Here is a 24,860-nt window from a genome sequence, read left to right as displayed (position 1 = left end):
GTGTCCCATGCTCCCGTGGGAGCTGGGAAGCTGCAGCCCAGCTGCAGCGCTGGTGGGACTGAAGTGGTTTGGGCTGGATGGTGCAATACTGCCATGCTCCCTCCCACCCCATCTCTGCAATACAACCAGCGGGGGCCTTGCTCCCACGGCCTGGCCAAGCAATGCAGAGCAGGGTGCTCACCTCACCGTGGTGCTGAGAGACTCCCAGGAGAGACTTGCAGCCCAGCTGCTGTAGAAAGCATCCTTTACCCTTATGAAAGCCCCTTTCCCCCACCTCGCACCCAAGCAGCCCCTTTGCCACTGAGGCACCACCGGCAGTGCTGGCTGCATGTTGCACACTCCATGCTGCCCTTCAGGCTCAAACATGAGGCAAGCTGACCACACACTGGCTTTTCTTTTTATTTAACAAATTCACAGCACAATAAAGAAGAGAGAAAAGAAGCAATTTACACCCGTAATTGTCACATCAAACAGATCTAGCAGCAAATACCTGAGAGCAGTCTGAACGCTGCTCATGCATCCCTGCCAAGGCAGGGGTGTGGGGCAGGGTTTGAACATGATGGCAGGCTGGGGGACCAAGCAGGGTGCCAACTCCCTGAGGACAGCAGGGACTGAGGGCAACATCACTGCCCACTCTGTCACCACTGCATTACTGGCTCTACCTTACCCATGCAAGGAAGGGCAGGAGGGGAAATGGTGGAGGGAAAGTCAGGGTGTGAGAGGGTAACCACATGGGCCACGATCTGCCCAAGGGCATTTAGGTTGTGCTCAGCAAGGGATCAGCACAGTGCATGGCCAGTGATGAACATTTCCATCCCTCCTATCCATGCCCACACTGTCCTGTCCTGTCAGCCCTTCCCAGGGATGCAGAAGGACTTGGGCATGGAGCTGGCAATAGAAACTAAAGGGATCAGAACTAGCCCTGGAGGTCACAGCTGATGCACTGAAGGGAAGGCTGAGATCCCCCCAAACCTATCTTGCAGAATAGTCCATCAACCATCTTCCAGGCTGCAAAGGTGGCAGAGTGTCTGGTCCAGCAGCCTCCAGCTCAGCCTGACACAGGTTACTGGGTCACAGTGGAGACAGAGGGAAAAAGAGAGAGCAGGCAGGGTTCTGCCCAGCCCAGTGCACTGACACGAATCCCGAGGAGGGTTGGCCCTGTGGCTGGAGGTGGAAGCAGGTTGGCTCCGTTAGCTTCAGATTCACAGCTGGGAGACAGCCCCACTCCAGGTGCTGGGGACAGCCACAGGCTTCTTCGGAGGCTACTTGCCCTTGGGTTTGGCCTGGGGAAGTGAAAAAACCAGCTGTTATGGCTGTGATCCTCAGTGTAGGAGCCTTCTCAGAGTCCCTTCCTTGCAGTCAGGGTGGTCAACAAGGGGTGACCTCCCCCAGCCATGCCATAGTAGTGAAGTGGGGACCTGGCAGGCCTTGCAAAGCACCCACAGAACTCATTACAAGCCCTCCCTGTGAAAGTGCACAAATTACGAAGTCCAAGCTTGCAGGGCAGAACTGGGGAGGGGTTTGCTCCCAGTGCCTTTTCCTGTGGCACCCACTGGGCTCATCCCAGGGTGGCACTGGGTGGGCAACAGCCCCAGGGCTGCATTTATTTGGGTAAACCCACCCCCAGTCTTCCCCCAGTCCCATCTGAGAATAGGGACGGCTCTTACCTTCCTGGCAGAGCTGGCATCCAGCTTCTCTTGGAGGCGAACCACCCACAGGGCTTCAAGGGGAGCACAGAGGCGCTTGCCCTTTGTGGTGATGAACCTGCCAGGCCCATGGGGAATAAAACCCAAGATGAGCTGAGCAGAGACCCCAGGGATGCTCAAGCACATCTCAAGCTCTTATCCACTGCCTCCCTTACTGCCCTCCTCCATCTCTACCTTGAGATGACTCTTCCCTGATTTTTGTCCCAGGTTTTACCCTCCCAGAAAGTCCTGCTCTGATTGAACTTCTGATCTCCAGGGTCTTTTCCACAACACTCCTTATCCCTCTCCCCCAAACCCAGCTTGAAATCCCTCCTCCACCCTGCTCTGCCTCCCTTCCTGCCTCCCCACAGGGTCCATCTCTTGGCCATCACCAGTCTGGGGTTCTTGTGTCTCAACCATCAACACCCTGGGGTTCTTACACAGCAGCTGGGATGTTGCAGCCATCCTGCACCAGCTGGAGACGGTAATCCTGCACTATCCGGCGTGGGATGGGCTTCTCGCTTGTCCGCAGGCAACAGTCAAGGACATTGTTCCCACCGTGGACTGGAGGAGAAACACACAGTGGATGCTGAGGTTGCTCTCCCTGGTTTGGCTGCTTCTTCACCCAGCCTTCCCAGAGAGTGAAGGGACTGCAGGACCACCCCAGCGGAGTGGGGCAGAACAGTGCCTACCAGCAATGCCCTCACACACTGCCCTGGCTGCACATGCAGGCACAAACTTTATTGCTCCCATGCCCCAGCACCAGGAACCCTTTGCATCCTTTTGACAGAAAGCAAAGGAGTTGAGAAAGAGCAAATTGGCAGACGGCAACCCTTCTGCATGCCTGGCTCCCTCCCGCACCCCCAGGGCCAGACCAGCAGCAAGCAAGATAGGACAGGGGTCTTCACATAGCTTCAGTATGCTGCAATACAGACAGACACCCATTCCCAAGAGGCTGGAAATGACTTCAGCTTTACTTGCTGAAGAAGCCACAGATCTTGCAGCTACTCCATCACCAGCCCATCCCACGCCGATTAATCCTGTGACATCTGATGGACACAGCTGTCAGCACTTCATTGTGGGGTAGGGGACCTCAGCCATCCTCCAAGCAAATGCTGTATTCACTGTTAATGCCCATCAAGGCTGGCAGTGCCCAGGGATGCCTGTAATCCCAGGCAGCAAGGTGTGGTGCAACATCACAAGGTGTAGGTTGCCCCAGCTGCCTGCAGCAGAGCAGAGTGCCTGGTGTCACATACCCAGACAGCTGTAATGTGTGCAGCCCCGGTGTCCAACACCAGCAGCCCCTCAGGCATGGATTCTGCCCTAACACACACCTCCCCTCCCAACCCCAGCCCTGCCACTGGCCAAAGAGTGCTAGGGCTGCTCCCCCACTGTGCTGGGGAGACTGGGACCAAGGTGATCCCAGCCCAGTGTGCACAAGCTGGACTAGGGCACTGGGAGGCACGATTGCTCCATGGCTTTTCCCAAGTGCAGCTTTCCAGCGCCAGTGCTCTGCAGGCTCCTGCCTGGACTTTGGGTAGGACGGAGTCCCTCTGGGACAGGTTACAAGCAGAAGATGGAGGAGGACTGCAAGAGACCCCCAGCCATGGGTCCCTCTAAAAGTCTGCTGGAAATACAAAAGAGAGCAAGAAACTGGATCCTCTCCCTTCCACAAGAAAGTCAGCCTGAGAGGTTCCCTCTTACCATCCAGGATACGTCCCAGCACCAGGAGACAGAAGCAGAGAAGATACAACCGCTGCATTTTGCTGCTGAGGCTGGCAGAGAGTGGGCTGGAAGGTGATGGTGCTCCAGGCAGGAGAGATGAGTTCCGCACAGCTTCCCTGCGCTCTGCTGCTGGTGCTTCCTGCTGCCTATTTATCCTTCCAGTTTGTGGCTTTCACTTTCTTTTGGGGAAGAGGGGTGGGAAGTTGCAACAAGTCTTGCCACAGGCTGATTTTAATCTTTGAGCAGTTCCCGAATATCCTGACTGCTTTCCCTGCAACCAGCTGGTCAGAGCCAAACAGCTTCTGTCCTCCACTGCCAGCACCTGAGCCACAGGGGTTGCTGGTCAGGGCCAGAGCAGCTCCAGGGTCCCTTTACCCTGCAAAAGTGCCCCAGGGCCCTGGGCAAGCACATAGGTGGTCTCACCCCATACATTTCCCAGTCACTTCTTCAGGACATCTCTGGAACATTCTCATTAGATATTGCATAGGCTCAACACACTGATGCTGGGGGGACAACTTGCCGCAGCCCCACTTTTTGTGTACGTATTGGTGCTGGGGTAATGCCTGGCTCCCCCTGATCTTCCCCATCTGGTCAGGGGAGACTGGCTTGCTCCCCCTGCCCTCCCCAGTGCCTGCCTGGCAGGCACATCCAAAGCTAGTGGATGGAGGAGATCTCAACCAGCATGCTCTGCTCCAGGTCTGCAATCTCATGTACCAAAAAACAACCTGGTTTCCAGGTGTCTCAGTGGGCTGATAGCCAAAGGCAGCTACAGATCTTCCTGGAAACAGGCTTTCTCAGCACAAGAGAAGAAATCCCCCACAGAAGTTGTGTGCATGGCGCTGGGTGCCAGCAGCTCACCAGCTGCGTGGGCACTGCAGGGAGTGAAGACCAGCACTCCAGCTCAAAACCCTCACAGGAGAGCAGGGATGGGAGCTGTTTCTCCTTGGGATGGTGACTCACCACAGTGTCAGTGCCACCTGCAGTGATGTGCCCTCACCACCCTGCTTCACCCCTGATACATAGCATGCAGGATTCTGAGAGCAGTAGGGCTGTGCAGCCCAGGGAGGGAATGGTGAAGGGGGTCTCACTGCCGCCAGCAGCTGCCTTGTAGGGATTTGGAGAGATGCCAGAGTCAGGCTTTTCTTGGAGGGGCCCAGGGCAGGATGAAAGGCAATGCACCAGCTGCACCCAGGGAAATTCCTGTTGATGGTAGGAAAAATATTTCCGCACAGGGTGAACAAATCCTGGAGCAGAATCTCTGTCCTTACCCCCTCTCCCTTGCTCCAGCTCCAGCCTGCCCTAGCACCTTGACAGAGAGCAGTGCACAGCCCTTCCACAGGGACAAATATCTACCAGAGGACAAGACACACAGATGGGACCCAGGGACCTCAGTGGGTCCCTCTGCTCCTCTCAGCAGTAGGAGATAGTGAGCTCTGCTCCTTGCCTGCTCCATGGTAAGAAGCAAGAGGAGATTCCAGCCATACCACCAGCCAAGGCTCTCCATCCCTGCACTGGCACTGGCACAAGCCTCCTGCATGAGGTGGTGTCCCCTGTCAGGAGAGCATGGCCTCCAGCCGTTCCTGTGCTCCTGTGCTCCAGCAAGCTGGCACTGTGCCAAAGGGGTACGCAGGGGCTGGTAGGCTGGATGAGTGGCACAAACAGGATGTGCCAGCTTAACTTCAGTCAGCACCTGCCTTCTTCTAGCACTCACAAACTATTGGAGAGAAATCTTGGCTGGCAGAAGGGGAATTTAGGTGGTGGAGGGTTAGTGTCAGTCATCAGCCCCAGCCTGCCTGTGGGTTTGGGGGTTCAGGCTGGCTCTGGGACCTGGTCTCCGCTTGATTTCCCCAGGGTGCACCAAAGAGATGCCACAGCAGGGAAGGTGACAGTTCCTGGGTGCTGGTGGTCAGACCTACATGAGCAACTGCTTCTAACCCAGAGCTGGCTCCTCCCTCTGCAAACTCAGAGCCCCCTGCAAAAAGGGGGTCCCAAGAGCAGAGCCCCGACCCACTGACAAGGGGTGCTAGGGGTGCTGCCTGACAGCATGCCCTCACCTCCTTGCCTGTTCGGTGGGTTTGGCAACTACTGGAGCATGCCCAAGGGCTGCCAAGGGGTGCTGGGGTTCCCATCCTGTGGGACACCCCTCCAGGCACTGCTGGGGTCCCGGTCCCCTTGGCAAGTGGGAGGTGTCCCCAGCCACTTCCCTGTGACTACCGTCTGCTGCTGGCTCCCAGCTGGCCACACACCAGAAGAAGCGTGTTCAGTGTTGGGAATACAGTCCTTCTCGGGGTGAACCCCTTAACGGCCTCTGGCTGCAGGGGAGTCCCTGCCTTTCAGCTGCTTACAGTGCCTGCTGACCCATGGGCAGGAAAGAGAGCCTCTGCCTCCTCCTGGCAGCTGTCTGGGTGCCAAGTGGGTGAAAGCATGGCTGCTCCAGTCACCTCTGCTCCCCATGAGGGACACCGGAGGGTAAAGAAGGGGGCTTTCCACTTACATTGCGAAAGGGGGATGTGATGGGTTTCCCCCCACCTTCAGTGGGGTCAGTGGGATTTCTAAGAAGAGAATGGTCATCTCTGAAGTGCATCCCTGTGGCATGCAGGGAGGTCACCCCATCCCCCTCACAGAGCTGAAGAGATGGTGCAGATGGAGAAGAGAGGATGTTTCGGGGTCCAGGCACTTCAGAGGCACATGCAGGCAGGGAAGGGTCAGGGGAATTTGGGAAGAGGGGAGAGCATTGTGTGTGCTGACCCATTTAAGCCTCATCCAGAGCAATTTGGGAGTGCTGGAGCTCCATCCCCGAGGACACCACAGGCAGTACAAAGCATCCCTGAGTGTTCACCCCTGCAGAAGCCTTGATAACACAGTTGTTAATTAAAGTGGAAACCACGCATATGAGGGGATCCCCATGGGAATCCAACCCATCAAAATGTAAATGGGCCATGTGAGCATCCCCTCCATCCCCTGGCTTTCCTTGGGGAGCAGCAGCCATGCCGCCACCCTCTCAGAGATCTGCTGGCTGTGGGACCCCCCAGGGCAGCTGCTCCCCACCAGTGTGTGGATTCTGGCATGTTCCTGGGGTACCTTGTGGTGCTCTGCTTTGCACCTCTGAGCTACAGAGCTGGAAAGGCAAAGGGGGAATTTCAGCAAATTCCAGGCATAGTCAGTCCCTAGGGCAGGATCTGGCCTGGCTGCATTCACCTCATTGGGAAATACTGGGCAGGCGTTGCAGCTGTTTCAATTTCCCTTGCAACTCCCAGCACAAGGGAGCCTCCCGCATAGCTCCCATTGCAGTCCCGGTTCTAGTGCAGCATGAGGACTGGGACCACTGCCAGCCCATGGGGCTTGGAGCCCCACTGGATCTCCTCTAGCTGAGAGAACCCAGTCAAACCAATTTAAATGGAGTTAAGGGTCAAAAAAGAGCAAGTCACGCCTTTGTCCAGAGGGATCAGAGATGGTCCTAAGGATCTGGCTAAGTGTGATGCAGAAGGTGCCAATTCCTGCTCTGTTAGAATCCGTCTATCCCTAACACTCATTGGCTTCAGCGTCGTTGATGCTGAGGTCACCACAGGTGATGGGCAGCAGAGCCAAGACCTTTCACCTGGGTCCGGCTCAACATCCCCTGGGTGAGCACCCATCTCCCAGGGTCCCTGCAACACACGTGTCCCTCAGCATCATCCTTGGGCTGCGTAGTTTCCCAGCCAGGTGCTTCCTGCAAATGTCGTTAGATGTGCTATGACATCACCAAGATGTCAGCAGCTAAGTGGGATGCCCCCAGCCCTGGCTCCCTGCCATCATGCTGCCTTGTCCTCACCTCTTTGCAGCCTCTCCTGGGTTTTCACAAGAAGGTGGCTGGGGAACAGCTTGGAGACCTGTGCGAAAAGCAGCCCATCAGCAATTTCCTTGCCATCTCCCATGTGGCTTGACAGGAAGGATTCCTGGTGAGGCTGCACAACAAACTCACCTGTGGACAGATCTAAAAGCACATGGGATGGACCAAACCCTTGGGGGCTGCTCCCTTTCACTGTTCTGTTGGCTTTTAGACTGACACTGGACAGAGGAGGCTGTAAGGTTTTTGGTCTGATGCAGCTCTGTGACACAGTTCACATTGGCCCCACCACAGGACATCCTCAGAGGATAGCAGATGCTCTACCACCATGCCTTGGAGAGCTGCAGCCCAGGAGCAGGTCTGCAATCTCCAGCAGGATGGGAGGGAAGCAGAAGGACCTGGAGGTCTGGGGGAGTAGAAGGAGGACCGGCAGCATGAGGACACCCCACAACCAAGGGTCTCCAGCCAGAAAAACAGAGGACAGGGGGAGGGAGAGTGGTTGGGAGCTACATGTAGGCAAAGAAAGGGTTGAGAGGATGCTCTGGGCTGGGGACCTCTAGGACAAGATGGGTGCCAAGAGACGGCCAGGACTAGGAAATACCTTGAGGCAGGGAGGCTAGGAGTCCCTATTGCCCACCAGCCACTTTCCCACCTCCTCTTTGCAATCAAGACCATGGCAGACCCCAGAAGGCAGTGTTGGTGGAGAGAGCACCAAAACAGACCTTGAAGGCTCAGCTAGAAACCATAGCCCCTCTAGCACCCATGCAGCCCCAGAAACAGCCTTTGGCACCTGTCGGGCCGCTGCAGCATAGCCAGATCCTGCTTCTTGGGAATGGCGTGGGGCAGGGGGATGGAGCCAGTGTGTGTGTCTCCAGGTGAGCCGTGCTGGAGCTCAGCCTGGCGTCACAGTCCGGCACACTCTGGGCACAAGCCCAGAGCACTGTCTGCGCCAACTAAAAAATTGAGCTAATCATTTGGCCTGTGTTCAAGTCCTCACTTTTCTTGGCTACACTCCGTGGTTTCTGTCTTGCCTGGCTACTTTCTGCTGTCATTGAAACCTTTCTGCTCCAGGGTGGCCAAGCTCTCCTAACTTTTTGCTCTGCTTGACATGGTTGTAACTTTCTCGCTTTCCCTGCCGAACGCCTAGGCAGGCTCGTACAGCCCTTGCACGCCTGCTGCCCCGGCACACACCGCATTGATGCTGCCTTGTCTTTGCACGTGAGGCAAAGCAGCAGGTTTGCCCTGCGCAGGGGTATGACTGTGTGAATCCTCCCCTGCTGCTTCACTGCGGCATCATCTTAGAGCATCTTCTTTACATCGGTTGTATCCGCTGGGGCCTGTGGATTCAGCTTCTCTGTGCGGAAAGGGTTTTGGCCTCTGCTGCACACTGAAGATCCTACCCCATTGCCGCTCCCCTCAGCCTCTCGCAGGGAACCTCCTCAGAGGTGTTTTGGTGGTGCCATCTCACCATGGCAGCACTGTGGCCACCTGCCTCACCAGCAAATAGCTCTCACTAACACTGACACATTATTTTCCTTAAAAGCAGCATTCTGCAGTAAAGCTGGAAGTGGTGTGCAAATGTCCGTGTGTGTGCAGGCACAGGCACACTTGGGACTGCATTTGTCATCTGTGTCCATGCTCATGTGTGCCTTCCTGAGTAGCTATCTGTGCCTGAGCATGGGACAAATGCCAGTGCTCTTCCACAAGCCCTGCTTTCAGGGTAAATTTTAGGGTAAATTAGAGCACCCCCATGGGCACATCTTTATAACCTGTTTTAGCCCAATGCCCACCTATCATCTGAAGAGAAAAAAAAACACCCCTGTGGTGTTTACATATGCAATCACAGAGCCACCAGGACACATGTCACATGCTGGCTCACTCCTGCCATCTGCTTGTGCTTTGCTGATCGTGGTTGCAGACATATTCAGCTGGGCCTCATTTCCAGGGTTTTTTTGCAATCGTTTCACAATCCCCTGACACCACCACCAGCACAACAAGGAGTCTTACAGAAGGAAGGGTCAGTCTCACAGGGCTGGATGCAGCGCATCCCCAGCAAACACAGGGCCGCCTCCAGCCCTCCCATGGTAGCCTCAGCTGACTCCGTGCGTGGGTGTCAGTTCCCAGGCTCCCAGCAAAGCCCAGGCCAGAGCACAGCCTCGTTAATAACTTGTTTTAGTGGTGTTTTCCCAAAGTGGCTGGAAGCACACAGCCCCTGCTTTGAGCAAGCGCTGATTGTCTGGGGGCGTCAGAGTTGGAGGGACGGGCTCAGCCGTGAACAAAGGACATCACGTACAAAACCATTTTGTGCCCTTATGTTTGCTGGCACCTCAGGACCCCTTGGTGGGGACGGCTGAGCAAACAAGGCAACTTCATCTTGCTGGGCAACACAGCTGCGCGGGAGGGAATTTATGTGGTCCTGTTTCCCCATACCAGCAGCTGCCAGCCCCTGCATTCCAGGGATGCAGCACCCGGCAGTGCTACAAAAGCCAGGACCCATGGGATGATGTGTACAGGGCAGGAGAGCAGCCCCTCGCACAGCCCTTCCCACCCCATCAAAGCCCGTCACAACAGCCAGAATGAGTGCGTTTGGTTGTAAAGGATATATTTTATTGCCTCACATCCTGTCCAAAAGCTGGTCTGGCAGATGGCTGCATACTCCCACGTGGAGGTGAGGGCAGCACAGAGCCAGCTCAGCACCCGTCCCATACTCACAGCGGTATCTTGGACTTCACAGTTTCTTTACACAGCCTTAAAATAATAGACCTAAATGCCTGCCTAATAAAGCAATCAAGCCAGATAAACGTGCTTGATAGAAACATTCAGCTACAAGCTTTACTCCAGCCAACACACAGCCTTTGCTGATACTATCAAGCTCTGCAAATCCTATTATTGCAATTATATGACTTAATAGACCTTTACTGACCAAAGTCCGTGCCTGAAGTCTCTGCGAGCAGATAGCACTTGCAGCTGCAGTGTAGCTGCTCGACTTGCCTCTTCTCAGCATGCTGGAGGGGGTTTGCAAGCACAGGGAGAATCTACTTCCCCACCAGCCCTGTCCTGGGCATCTGTCCCCCCTCTACTTGCAGTCTCACCTTTTGGTGTCCTCAGGTTAGTGAGTTCTTATTTTACTGAAGGTTTGGGATAGAGCTGCTCTCAAACAGCTGCAGCGTGTCTGCGATGAATTTTTCGAAGTCTTCTATTCCCCTATGTGCACAGCCGCACACGCAGTTTTCACCAAGTGGGCTTTTCAGATTTGGGAAGAAAGTATATAAGACTTTCTTTAGCTTCTTTCTTTTTTTTTTCCTTTTTTTTTTTTTCCTTTCTTTTTTTTCCTCCCAGAAAACAGAATACTTGGCCTAATAATGTCTGGATCACTGCAAATCACAGCAAAACCAAGGGAGATAAAAGGGTAAAATTCCACTAAAATTAACAATTTGTTCTGATTTCATTGCAATTTTATATCTAAAAAAAAAAATAAATGAAAAGGATAAATCCTGACTATCTTCTTCCACACTACACTGCAAAAGCATGTTATAAAAGCCAAAGAGAAAGCCTAGAACAGCCCAGACACATAGCCACACTGTCACCTCTGCTGTCCTCAAACTCTCCATCCCAGCTGCTATTAATTGCTCTGCAAGGAAGCGCCCAGCAAGCAGCCTGGGCAGGGCCACGGGAATGTGGGACCGGCCTGGCACCCCACAGCCCTGCAAGCCAAAAAGGAGGAAACAGGTGAGAGAGAAATGAAACACAGCCGTCGTTTATTTGGTAGAAAAATAAGAGCAATCTTCCAGAAAAGCCAGCCTGTAAGCATAAAGGGTACTCTGTGAAGCACAAGGAGCCAGAAGTAAAGCCTTCCAGGAAGATTGAATGAAAGCATAGTCTTTAAATATAAATACAAATGTATAAAAAACCCAAAAAAAAGTCATAGGAAAAGCTGCCATCCTGCCAGGCTACAGAAATCCCCTCTGGTGGGAAGGCTGCCCACATCCCGCTCGAGGCCACAGCCCAGCTCCCATGTGGGTCCAGGTCCCCGCTGGCACGGCTGTGCGGCGAGTGAGGACCTAGGTGCCCCTGACTGCCGAGAGCACCCAGCCGGTGCAGGGGTCCCGGCTGGGTGAATCTCTGCGGCAGGCACAGCAGCGCTGAGGCGGCTCAGAGCCAAGGGCAGCCTCTCCGCCAGCCCTGTCCTCGCCCTGGGGCCAGTGGGTGTGCGGGTGGTCTGTGGATGTCCATTGCCAGGCAGTGGGTCGGTCGTCAGTGGGGAAGGCGTCCGTCCTAAGGAGGGCAAGGAGGGGGCAGTGAGGTGGAGAGGGTCTCAGTGAGATCACCCACCCCAGCTGGGATACCATTGCCTTGCATGGCACATCTTGCGTGTCCCCAAAGCATTGCCTTGTCCCAGCAGCTCCAGAAACAAATCTGATTTTAAGGCAAGCACAGACCAGGAGGGAGCCATGCCCTAAATGCTTCTGTGCTTCAGTCAAGGCTCTGGCAGCCCTACTAGGCTCAGCTCCACGAGCTGGATGCCTGGCATCTTATGAAGATGGATCTCGGAAGGGGGGCAGCACCCTCACCCCATCACCCTGCTGCTCCCCCCTCCCCCTTGCCTACCTCTTCAGGCCTGACTTAGACCCGCTGCTGCTTCTGCTGCTTGGGTTTGCCCCTGGGACGTGGGGGCTGTCCCTTCTTCTTCTTATTTTTGACCTTCTTGTCCAGGTTCTCCATCAGCTTCTGGACAGCAGAGTCAGTGGGAGAGGCACAGATCTTCTTGTTCCTCTTGGTGGTAAACCTGGGGGTGCAGGCAGAAAGTTTCCCTAGGGCTGGGCAGGAGGAGGACATGGAGAAGGAGTGTTCGGCTGGAGCCAAACCGATCGCAGTGGTCTCAACCATAGCAAGGTACTTACACAACAGCACGCAGCAGACATCCCGACTCAGGTCCCTGGAGGCTGTAGGACTTCACCCAGCTGCTGGGGATGGCTTTCCGGCTGTACTTCAGGCAGCAGTCAGAGGGTGAGCTGCCAATGCCTGGGGGAAAGGGCAGGATGTGGGATTTCAGACCCTCACAGAGCCAGGGCACCTTCCCAGCCCCAGGGCAGCACAGCACAGCTGGCCGATGGCACAGGGCTCGTTTGGTGTCATTTGTGGGAGAGATGCTGGAGCAGCACGTGAGTGTAGGAGCTCTCAGTGTCAGTGCCCAGCTGCCGGTCAGACCCTTCCCCAGGGATATGTGGCTCCAATTTCACCGCCAACAGAGGGGAAACAGGCAGAGACAAGCTCCTTGCAAAGAGACTGAACCTCGTTCTCCTGCCTGCGTGTTTCAGCTCGGGGTGCTGCTGCCCCACCAGCCACATGCACACAGACACGCTCCCAAGCCAAGCAAGCCCTGCAAGCCAAGGCCACACACCTATCAGGTGCACAAACACACACACCAACACACAACTGCACTGCAAACCCCACACCCGCAGCCATCCGCACACCCAAACACCCCACAAACACCCACCACACACTGCGACCGCACCACCCAGCACCCTGTGCAGACCCTGTCAAACACCCATATCCCTTGCCCCATCCCACCCCACAGGTGGGCAGGAGGGCGTCTCACCCCTCACCTTGAGCCTCGGTAATGGCGAGGATAGCAGCCAGCAGGAGCAGCAGCAGCAGGAGGCGCAGCGCCATGGTGGGTGCCAGGGGTGACAAGCTGGGCAAGGCTGGGGAGCAGGACATGCACTGCTGCCTTGTGCTGAGGCTGCTCCTATTTATCCCTGGACGCTTTGCTTTCATTTTCGGCCAGCCTGGCAGGCAGCCCACCAGTCAGCCAAGGGCTGGGTGATGCAGAAGCAGGAGGGTGGGGGATTCCTGTAAGCTGCAAGCCCCCCTTTACAGACACGTCCTGTCTTGTTCCCAGCTGCCCATCATGGCACAGGGTGCCAGGTGGGGGGCATGGCGGAGACATGGCCCCCATCACGGATAAATGAGTTTGTGGGCTCCTGTTTCCTACTCAGTCTCACAACCTGCCACTACCTGCTCTCAGAGGGTCGGATGTTGCTGCTTGCCTGTTTGTTCCCAGGGCAGGGACTCTGGCAGGTGGCCAAGCCATTAGGGAAACCAAGGAGTTGATATGTTCTGCTTTCCCACCTTGTGCTTTGCCCCCAGGCCAAGCCACACACCCACACAGGTGAGAGAAGGGGCTCAGGGTGACCCCAGATCCCAGCCCCCAGACCTCCATCCCTGTCTGGCTGCCTTGGGGACCTCCCTGAACAGCTGAACACATCTGTAGGGCTGGGAGGCACAAGGGCTAGACTGTGAATGGCACTGGGGGAGATAGCACAGCCCACCATACATTGGTGCTGGTGCCAAATTGTGGGAAGCTGAGGATGAGTGGGAACCTCCACCAGCTGGAGGAATGGGCTGGTAGAAACCTCCTGAGGTTTAACACAGGCAAGATACAAAGTCCCATGGTCACAACGGTGTGACCTTGTGCAGTGGGAAAGGTTGGGCATGCCTGGTAAGATGGGGGCTGTGCAGAAGTGGACTGCAGGAGCTGGACAGGAGCTCTCAGGGCACCCCTGTGGTGGCAATGGCCACCCAAAGAGGTGGCCATGTAGCTGGACCAAACCTTGAGCAGCCCGCTGTAACATTGGTCCTGCTCTGAGGAGGGGATGGCCAGACACCTCCACATTTTCATGCAGTCACCACAACATGGTCTAGAACAGACCAAGGATGGAGGTTCCACAACCACTTTGGGCAACCTGTTCCAGTGCTTGGAATGTTCTCATGTTGAAAATGTTTTCCCCACTATTTAATTGGAATTTCCCTTGATGCATCCGGTGCCACTACCTCTCACCCTACCCTCTGAGAAGAGCCAGGCCCCAGCATGTCTCCAGCTCCCCTGCACAGCCCCCACTAACAAGGAACCTCCTTTGCCATGCCACCCCCAGCTTCACCACTCCACTGCTAACAGCCCCCCTTCACCCATCCTGGCTTTCAGCTCCTCGGCCAGCCCCAGTCTCACTGCCCATGTCAGCCGTGTCCTGGGAACCCAAGTGGGATGCAGAGCCTAGATGGGGTCTATTCGATGCCAGTGGGGTCCAAGCCTCCTACCAGGCCCCTGCCAGTGACCTGGAGTGCAGCCCCGGGACTTTTCACCAGTCCCTGATAAGGACCCACATAAACAGTTATTAAAAGCAATGAGTAACCTAGGGGGAGACCAAAGTCCTGGCTGCTGTAGAAAGCAGAGCTGCGATAAGATGCCCACACGCTTTCCCCCCTCATCAGGGAGGGGGAGACACTGGAGTCATGGTCGGGGGGCTTACCAACAACTGCCCTGCAGCCCTCTCTTGGGCCAGGAGACCAGCAAGCTGCAGCAGCTTGCTGCCTTCCTCGGGGGAAAGCTGGGTGCCTGGGGCAGTGTGGGATCCAGGGCTGCACTCCTGGGGCTTCCTCCTTCACCCATGCAGAAGAGAAAGGGAGCTCCCATGCTGAAGGTGCCCATGTACCCCGTGCTTGGATGGGGATACCGCAGCTCCCCACACAGCCGTGCAGCACCAAGGTCAGTGTGGCCTCAGACAGCAGCTCCTGGGGCATGTGGCAGGCACAGGCCATGGGCCGCAGCGGGTTGCCAGTGGGATGCTACTCCCCAGGGTGCCTGGCAACCTGGGGAACTGATCCCTGAAGGCATCCTATGTGCTGTCACCCATCCCTCCAACCCCAAAGCACCAGTGGCATCAGGACAGGGCAGGAAAAGGAAATCCATGCTGGCACTTACTGCCTTTCCAGCCCTTACCTGTGCAACCCCTCCAGGTAGCAGTGCCTGGGTGCTGAGCACCTGGATGAACTCCCACTCTTGGCATGGGCTGAACACTGTCCCTGTGCTGGAGAAGCTGAGGGAGCACTGATTCTACAGTCATCCACCCTGGTCAGGTCTCTGCAGAGCCTATGTGGTACGAGGACAAGTGATGTGGAGGGAGGAGAGACATGTCACAGGCTACCCTCAGCACAGAACAGTCCAGTCCAGGACTCCGTGAGCTCCTGAAGAGCTCTGTGGTCCCAGCACAGAGCTCAGATCCTTTCCTTGCCCAGTCCCAGCCCCGGCCATGGCATCAGGATCCTGGAAAGTCCCTGGCTCTCTGTGTGTTTTCAAGACACCGCAACAGCATCCTCTGGCCAGAGGCCAGCCCCAAACATGGTCTGAGCTGCTGAGTACATTCAGGACACACATTTCTTTCACAGCCATCAGTCTTTGGCAATTCTCTAGTTGCTGTGATTTGCACCCCGAAGAAAACAGCTGGCTGAGCAGAACCTCAATCCAGTCCTTCTAGGAAAGGTGGTTTGAAGAACATGCAGGGGGGAACAAACTTAGAGCAGGAGTACTCAGCCATTGCCCTGGCTGAGCAATGCAGACACACCTGCATGTCTGAGTAGCAGGGCCCCATGGAAACAGGCCTGAGGGTCTGTGCCCCACCTCACCTCCTGCCTCCCTTCTGTCTCACACCCCCTGTTTACTCCTTCCTCTCCAAGTGCCTTGCTCTATCACCTGTCCCCCCAGCTCAAGGAGAAAGCAGGGAGCTTCTGGCAGCGAGAGAGGGTTAAGCATCCCTCTTTGCAGGGGGGTCACAAAGCAACTGAACTTCTGGGATACAGAGGAGCTGCTGGAGGTGGTGGGTAGAGGCAAGGTTTTGTAGGGTGCTCCAACACCAGCTGCCTCCAGAGGCTGCTCTGGTCAGGCACAATTTCTTGCACACACTCACATAAACCCAGCTTGGGCTCCTGCAGGCATCAGCTTTTTCCCAGAACTCAGAGGTGCAGGATCGAGGCAGACACTGGGAAGGGGACATAACCAGGCAGGATGCCCCTTTGCAGTGTCTCAGCTACAGGGAATGCCTTTCTGGCCTCAAGATCTGTGTCAGGCACCGTACAGAGCCTTTGCAACAGGGCTTCATGAAATGGTGCCTCCATGCTCGGGCAGCCCTTCGTGCATCCCTGTGGGGGAGGGACCTCCAGACTGCCGGAAGAGGACAGGGTGTTCTAGGCAGAAACTATGGTGTCCACACACACTGAGTTTGAGAAAACAGTGGGGACACAGCAAAGGTCACCAAACTGCCTTGCTTGTAAGCCTTTCCCAGGCAGTGAAAGCACCGTGCCAGTTTGTCAGGACTCATTCAAGCCTCCATCCCATGTTTGCACCCTGCACCTCAGCACCAGAACGTGGAGTTCACCTGCGAATTAGTTCCCTGGCTTCCAGCATCACAGCATCCTGGCACCTCACCCCATGTAATGCCAGGAGATCCTCTTTCCTGACTGCTCAGTCCTCTGCTCACCCAGCCATGAGCTGCCCTTCAGCCCTGCAAAATCCCCCCAGTTCCATCCTGCTTAACCAGGCAGCAGGGTCTGCTCCCCAGGTGGCTCAGGCCTGGGAGAAGAGGCTTCTCAGGTACATGCATGGACCAAAGGCATCAAGGGGAGCCAAAAAGGGGGACTGGGAATTTCCAAATCCTTTTGGATGCTGCCTCCAAGTTAAACTCACTGCTAACAGGAACAGGGTCGCACAGCTCAGCTCCGCGCTGACCAGCAAATTCCTTCCTGCAGAGGCCTCGATTCCCAGGACACAGCGCAGAGGTAGTTTGCAAAGCCCAGCATGGAAAACCCCCGTGGCTGGGAAGGGGAGTGGGCTGCCTGCCAGGCACACCGTATAGAAATGCCATATAGTGAAACGATGCTCGGGAAGCAGGAAAGAATTGCTGGAAGCTGGCAGCACACGAGCCAGGCAGGCTCCCTGCTGGCTGCCTCACCATTCCCTGACATTCAGCAAGGCTGATGGGAAGAACAGGATGAGCACAACATGCTGGGAAGGGCAGGGAAGCCCTGGGACTCCCTGCACATGGATGCTGGACCCGGCTGAGCTTAGACAGGGTCTTCTGCCAGAAGTTTGCCTCCACCCCAGGTCAGGTAGAAATTTGGCTTCCCAGCTAGGTGTGGGTGCAAGGAGTTAACTCTTTGGTTGCTAATGTGCCTGCAGAGGGACTCAGGTGCTTTGGGGCAGGACAGGCTTGCTGCTGGAAAATGTGCAGGGGCGTAGTGAGCAGGCTGAGAGGGACCCAAATGGGTCCTGTGCCATGGAAAGATACCTTCTTCCTACAGTGTCCTCTGCATGGTATGCAGTGATGCCCATAGTGCTTCCCAGATCCAAAATCAAGGGACTGGGCAGGATCAGTCAGGGCTGCTCAACTCTCAACCCTCCTGATGCAGGCATTACCCAACACATCGGATCCTTTGGGCTCTGACTGTTGTGAGTATGCACATTTGTCACCATGTCACCAGGCAATATATTCAGTGCTGAGAGAGGTGATGGCTGTGATGGCTCAGAGCTTGTCCCTCCGTGACACAGCAGAGACTTCCATGGGGTGGCCAAGGTTCATGGTGAAAAGAGGACATAACGAGATGTTCCTGCTTTTGGTAGAGATGCTCATCCAGAGAGTGGGAGATGCTGCAGGGAAGAGGGGTTCAGCTGGTGTTTGCCTGACCCTCCAAAAGCTGTGCCCCACTCAGCCAGTTCTTAGCTTTTCCACCAACCACAGGCACAGCCTGTGAGAAGCACATCAATTCTCCATCCAGAAATCCCATAGGTCCTCTTCTGGAGCATAAAACTCGGTGGAAGCTGCTGGCACCAATGCAGCCTTCATTGAAAGCAGACATGTAACAAGTCATAAATCCTCTCATGGCAAAGCAAGCAGCAGCCCCCAGAGCAAGGCACAGTGTGCATGCTAGCCAAGCCAGGAGCCCTTCACCGTTTGAGAAGGGTGGGTTGGCCAGGCAACATTTGGGCGGGGATGCGCACACACGTATGTTTTGTGCAAAGGCATCGTCCTGGCGTGTGAATTCAGAGAGACCCGAGAAGCTGCTGGCAAAAAAGCTGTCTGTGTTGTTGGAGAGGAAACTGCTTCTTCTCCCTCTCGGGACATTGGACTTTGTACTTAACACCAGGCAGATCTGTGCTGCAGACACCCGGCATCCATCCAGCAGCCCACTCTGCCCTGCGCTTCTGACATGAGCTCAGTTCCACAGGCTGGAGAGCCAGACCAGCCTCTAGAGCAAGCAGCAACTGGCACATGTGGCAATTTCATCAGAAGGGGGCAAACAGAGAAGGGCAAATTAAAGACAGCCAAGGGGAAATGGAGCAAAACATAAAGAACACTCTGGAGAGTTTGCGGAAGACATCAGAGCAACATGTAAACTAGGAACGGGACATACTTCAGCCACGACTGGAAAGCACCAGAGAAGCTCTCTGCTCCTGGTGAAGGCTCAACCAGCCACCTCAACAGGGAAACAGCCTCCCAATGCCCAAGTAGTGGTAGAAAATGCAAAAGCCATAAAGAAAACAAAGAGGAAGGAGATAAAGCCTCGCAGGGCCATGAGCTGCCAGGCACCAACACCAGGCAGAGACCCGCTGTGTTGCCTGCAAGCATCATGGGCTGCAAGGACCTGGACTTGGTATCAGAGGGAGCACCAGTGCCAGGAGGGCACCCAAATCACATCTGGCCAAACCCTTCCTGGCAGACTGCATGGAAAAGAAACAGCTTCTGGAATGGATGGAAATGGCTAGGGGGCTCTGGGAGCACAGCTCTGCAATGGGCAGGACACATCCTGCTCAAATATAATTAAAAGGTAGGAAAAAGTTATATACTCCATACCTAAATATAACTGGTCGTTAACAGTAATTCAGAGCAGGAAGGCAGAGCACTGGAGCTGTCAAAACCTGGCACTAGCTGACTCCACCATGGGGCCAGCATCTGAAGATATGAGGAGTGACCTGAGGCTCATTTTGGCACCCAGGCAAACAGGAGTCATGCAAAGGGGACACCCTGCACCACAAGGAGACCTGTGCTGTGAAAAGCAGCCTTCTCCCAGACACACACACAGCAGGGACTAACCCGGGCGCACCAAAGACTTGGGGAGTCAAGACTGGCCATTTGACCTGGCCATCAAATTGGTGACTCCAAGAGGAGGCAAGGGGCACACACCTGAACGTGGGGAAAACCGTGTTTGGAGCCGAGACTCTGCTGGAGATGCCGCAGCCGGCCGGTGAACAGCTGAGCTCTTTGGTTCGGCGGGTGGCTGTGGGCGGTGTGCGATGGGGTAGGAGCAGCGTGAGGGGCTGGAAATTCCCTCTGGGGATGGGGATCAGGCAAGACAGCTGTTTACAGCAAGGGAATTGCTGCAGGGCCAGAAGCCGGGAGACCTCCTGGCAGCATCCTCCTGCCTGGCAAAGCCCCACAGACCCTGCCATAGCAGCTCTGGGAAAGCAATGTTGACAGTCTGCAAGAGACTCCTGAAGGGTGCTTAGTTCAGGCATCAGGAGGAAGGGGAGACATGCAGCATCATACCCACCAGTGGGTCCCATCCCAATGCTTCAGCAGCAGAGCAAACCATGCATGTTACAGAGATCTGGAGGAGCTCAGGGCTGCCAAGATGAGCCTGAGCCCAGGCCCTGCGCTGTCTCCCCCAGAAGTGACTGACTGGTTGCAGCTGTGAAGGGGAATTTCCCCCCACAAGAATACCATGAGGGCTGCAGCCCCAATTTCCCTCTGTGCAGGGCTGTGCTCCAAGCCTGAAGGTCCCTGTGACAGTTACCAGCATTGCCAGATCCAAATCTTCCCATGGGTTTCCAGATACAAATAACTCTCTGCCCGTTTCCATCTTTTCCTACTTCCTCCATGGCTGCACCAAGGCAAGGTTACAGAGGGAAAGAAGAGGTTTGCAAGACCATTTAATATGGTTGACATTACTTACTGGGCTGGGAGAGCATCCCCAGAGTGTGCTGCTGTCTCCATGGCCTACAGCTACCTCCCACTGGACAGCAGACCACTTAGACAAATACCACAGTCCCTGAAGCCGTTCAGGACACAGCTCTGGCAGATGTGGTCTATCTCATGTACCTTGGGTTGCTTTCTCCACTCAGCAAGGAGACAAAGCCAGATCCAAATCTTCTCATGGGTTTCCAGATACAAATCATTCTCTGCCTATTCCCATCTCTTCTCACTCTTTCCAGAGTCTTATTAGACTCAGGATCAATGCTGAATTGGGCAGCATGTGTCTCAACAACTCACAGCAGTGGCTCCACCTTCCCATCACAGCCCAGGGGTAGCACAGCTTTAACTTAAAAATAGGCTGATCTGCCGTTGTGGGTTAACCTCAGTAAGCATCTAAACCTACAGCTCACTCGCTCTCCCTGCAAGTGGGATAGGGGAGATAATCGGAAAAAAGTGAGAAAACTCATGGCTTGAGATGAAAGACCATTTAATAGGTAAAGCAAAAGATGCATGCATGAGCAAAGCAAAATAAGGAATTAATTCACTACTTCCCATCAGCAAGCATTTACCACTTCCAGGAAAGCCTTCATCATGCTGATGAAGTCAATACTTTAATCACGTGTAGTTGTTACTTGGGAAGACAAATGCCATAACTCCAAATGTCTCCCCTTCTTCCTCCTTTCCCCCAGCTTTTATTGCTGAGCACAACACCCTATGGTATAGAATGTCCCTTTGATCCATTGGGGTCAGCTGTCCGACATGTGCCCACTCCTAACTTCTTCTGCACCCTCAGCTTACAGAAAAGGTCTTGAGATGGTGCAAACACTGTTCAGCAATAACCAAGTCATCCCTATGTTATCAACACTGTTTTGATCACAAATCCCAAGCACCATATGAGCTACTATGAAGAAAATTAACCCTATCGCAGACAAAATCAGTACAATCTCTACCCCTTATTTGATAACATTTCTGTCATGCTCAGATCCCACACCATCCAATATATCCTCATTAACTATTTCCCTGGCCCCTTCCCACCCTTTAATTTATAAATGTATATCTGTCAGTCTACTGCCCACCCCTGTAAAATGTCCACAAAACTGTGGACGCCATTGAGTTCATTTAGTCCATGACTTTGGGGTCCATCTGTTATGGTGGTCACACAGGACAGGAGAGGTGGTGTGTCGCATGGAGTTATTTGGCATCAAAGCCAGCATGGGTCAAGTCAGTGTTGCACTTGCACTGCTTCTTGCAAGGCTTGTCCTCCACTGGTTCAGGTGGTTCCTACTATAGTAATACCTATAAGATGCAATTCAAATCAAGGTTTAAAACAATTTAAATATATATCCATTACAACCTCCACCCCTAGTTCCTATGGACCAGACCACAGGGTTTAACATGGCAGTGAACTCCTCCCCTTGCCCCTTCTCCACTGTAGACTTATCCATGAGCTACAGTCCCTTCAGGGCAGAACCTGCTCTGGCATGGCCTTATCTGTTAGCCGTGTTCTTGCTTCATTGTGGCTTTATCCATGGGCCACAGCCTCTTCAGGGGTATTCCTGCTGTGGTGTGGACTTATCCATGGCCACAGATGCTCTGTGGTGTTCCAGCACGGCCTTATCCATGGCCACAAATGCTTCAATGTGTACCTGCTGCAACATGTCTGTCCATGATGCTGTGGAAGCCCCAGGTAGGGCCACTGCAAGCACAGACTACAAGAGCCAACCTCCTTCTGCCACTGAGGCCAAAGTTATAATAGTCAAGGAGCTGTATTTTGATAGACATGAAAGACATAATCAATGGTTATGTTCATCCCACCCAACTGCAGCCAGGGCATCACAAACAGGGAATTGAAGTTAATGTACCCTTGTGCACGCGAACATCAGCAGACTGCTGCTGACACCATTCAGTTATGGAGTCAGCTTTTCAGAAAAAAAAAAAGGATAAGGCTTTGAAAAAAGGATGAGGAGGGATATGGCTCATACCCAGGCCAGAACCTCCCTTTATGGCACTGGGGAATTTTTAATAGCTGTCTCTAATGGGGCAGGAAACTGGTGTGCAGCCTTCACAGGCACCCAAACACATAGTGTGCCACCAGATTTGCCCCACAATAATATTCATTGGGCACATTTACTGACTCAAAGCTGCAGGGCCAGACCAGAGAGCAGTAAGCAGTTCTCTGTCACTCTGTTTGGTCATGGCCAACAGTTTGTTCCCCACAGTAACTGTGATGATGAGCTTTCCATGGCTGCAACATCCAGTTTCCATGAGGAACGCTCCACAAGACAAGAAACGTCAAATATACCCTCCACCCAATATATCACAAGGAAATCTTACAATGGGCAGGAGGGACCCTGGGCCTTCGCAGGGATGAAGAGCTGGTGGCACTTCTGGAGACTGTGGAGCATTTCCAAAGCCGCAGAGAGTCCCAGGCTGCTCTGGGGATGCATCGGGTCAGAGTGCAGGATGAACCTGAACCAAATGTCCATGGTCCACCTGCACTCGCAAATATGGGCTGCTTCTTACTCCACAAGACTGAGTTGCCCTGGAAAAAGGATCATGGCTGGAAAACAATGAGGAAGCTGGTGTCTTTTCTGGAGAAGACCCCAAACCCTTCCTCTCTGACCTGTGGAGATGAATGAACAACCTGCCTTGGCCCATCTGGTACTTCCCACAGCCCAGAGATACTCTGTCTCTGTGGCATGGTGTGTCCTGTCTCCATCCTTGTGGTGTGTCTCCATAGCCTTGGCAGGAGGATGCTGCCAGGAGGTCTCCCGGCTTCTGGCCCTGCAGCTCTTCCCTTGCTGTAAACAGCTGTCTTGCCTGATCCCCATCCCCAGAGGGAATTTCCAGCCCCTCACGCTTCTCCCAGCCCATCGCACACCGCCCACAGCCACCCGCCGAACCAAAGAGCTCAGCTGTTCACCGGCCGGCTGCGGCATCTCCAGCAGTCTCGGCTCCAAACGCCATTTTCCCTGGGCTCTGGTGGGTGCCTCTTCTCTTCTACCTCCTGTTAGAGACCAGTTCAGTATGACACAAGGCCCCTTCCCCTTTGCAGAGGGCAATGGAGACAGCAAGACGGACTTAACAGTCAGGGCTGTTGTGGCATGTAGACACTGGACAGAGGGACATCCCTGTGCACCCAAAGCAGATACACCTCTGGTGTCCCAGCTGTTGGGTGGCTCTGCACACACCCGCGGGGTCCTGCACTGTGTGTGCTCTGAAAGTCCAACTCCCCATTTTAGGACCAGAAGTCCCCATCCCATCCTGACACCTTGGCAGCAGAGCAGACCCTAAATGTTCCTGAGGTTTGAAGCTCAAGGCTGCCAAGATGAGATTCAGATCAGATCATGCCCCATGCGTCCCAACAGTAATTGGCTGTGATTGCAGTCAGGAAGGGGATTTTGCACCCCCAGGAAGACCACAAGGGCCATGGCCTTAATTCCCATCTGTGCAGGGCTCTGCTCCAGTACTGAAGGTCTCTGTGAGCTGCCAGCATTGCAAAACAACAGCCTCGCTGGAAGAGAGCGGGAAGATGTACAAAGCAGCAGCAGAGGACTGTGTGCCATTTCAATGCTGAAAGCTCTGGGAATGTTCCTGCTCTCTTTGTATTCACCTTGTGCTCCCACCTCTGGGAGCAGGACCACCAGGGGTCTCCAAGCCCAAAGCCCAGCTGCCCCCATGAGCTGTGTGCCAACTGTTTAAAGGTTTTGCACTAAGCCCAGAAAACCAAAGGCTAAAGTATCTCCCCTCGTCACCACACACCATAGCATTCCTTTATGGTCCAACAGCCAAAAGTTTCATGGCCAGAGATGGAAACTCAATGTTGGAGGTAAAATCCAGAGCAGGAGAGGTGAGGAGCAAGCAGAATTCAGAGCGTCTCCTGCTGCTTCCCAGGTGTACACGGACAGAGGGCATGGTTACCTGTAATGCTGGCAGTGCTGCGAGATTTAGAGCTGCAGATAAGCGGCTTCAGATCCCACACAGACACCTCCTCTATTTGACATGACCCTCTATTTGTCTGGTGCCTCTGGTATCATGGAAGGGGGCACCATGTGCTTTTTTGACAAAGCAGGATCTCCTTTGAAGCACCATCTCTGTTTTGTCTTCCAAATAGTAAGACACTGCCAGCCCCACAGCTCCCCCCACCAGAGGGGTGATGGCAGTCAGGAGCAGGGAATGAGGGCATAAGCCTCAGCACAGCCCCACCACAGCCTGGCAGGATGCTCTGAACCGCACACACACACCACACCCCCCGGAGTGCAGGACCCCCGTCTTCTTCTGCTTCCATCTGCAAAGGCCCTGCTGCTCCGGGAAGGTTGTGTGTCCCCTTCTGGCTGGCTCACCCTGTGCCAGCCACATGATTGACACATACAGATTGATGTAAGCATGTTTGGGGAGAGGCTTTGGAGCATAAACACAAAGGTCGGGTGGCAGGTTTACAACTGAAAGCACACAAAACACTCTGCTCTCCAAAACTGGAGGCTGGAATAGCCAGGGTGGATGGCTGACCTTGCACCTCTGCCAGGATCCAGCTTCTCATGCAAGTATCCTCCGCTCAGGGTTCCCCCATTGCCCATCATCAGGCCCATCACGCTAACCCTGTCTCCTTCCAGCCTCTCATTGAGTGCCTTTTCATCTCCCATCCTCCGTGGTATTAGTTTCTCTGCCCAGCACAACAAATCTTCCTGGAACCTGCTGAAATCTGCAATTGCTCATGTATCACAGGGAATTAAGAGATGAAGTGTCTCCCCGGGCTGCTGAGCCTGAGCCGAGTGTCCAGCCGAGATCGCACACAGACAATTTGGCTACAAGGCTGCAAAG

General features: G+C 54.5%; 2 protein-coding genes across 2 annotated transcripts; both read right to left on the bottom strand.

Annotated features, from left to right (window-relative positions):
• Positions 1-385: 385 nt before the first annotated feature.
• On the bottom strand, positions 386-3,546 carry CCL19 (C-C motif chemokine ligand 19). Its single transcript, XM_005234830.3, has 4 exons — positions 3,390-3,546; positions 2,126-2,249; positions 1,668-1,764; positions 386-1,283 (listed from the first exon to the last, which is right to left on the bottom strand). The coding sequence occupies exons 1-4, from the start codon at positions 3,445-3,447 to the stop codon at positions 1,263-1,265; spliced, it is 300 nt and encodes a 99-aa protein (XP_005234887.2). The 5' UTR covers positions 3,448-3,546; the 3' UTR covers positions 386-1,262.
• Positions 3,547-10,521: 6,975 nt separating this feature from the next.
• On the bottom strand, positions 10,522-13,000 carry CCL21 (C-C motif chemokine ligand 21). Its single transcript, XM_005234831.3, has 4 exons — positions 12,843-13,000; positions 12,138-12,258; positions 11,845-12,022; positions 10,522-11,511 (listed from the first exon to the last, which is right to left on the bottom strand). Exons 1-3 carry the CDS (start codon positions 12,955-12,957, stop codon positions 11,860-11,862), a joined length of 399 nt encoding a protein of 132 aa, XP_005234888.2. The 5' UTR covers positions 12,958-13,000; the 3' UTR covers positions 10,522-11,511; positions 11,845-11,859.
• Between the last annotated feature and the right edge of the window lie 11,860 nt (positions 13,001-24,860).

This window comes from Falco peregrinus, chromosome Z (assembly GCF_023634155.1).
Source record: "Falco peregrinus isolate bFalPer1 chromosome Z, bFalPer1.pri, whole genome shotgun sequence".
NCBI classification, from domain to species: Eukaryota; Metazoa; Chordata; class Aves; order Falconiformes; family Falconidae; genus Falco; species Falco peregrinus.
Note: the sequence above shows the minus strand (reverse complement) of the source record. Positions and strands in the feature narration are given on the sequence as shown.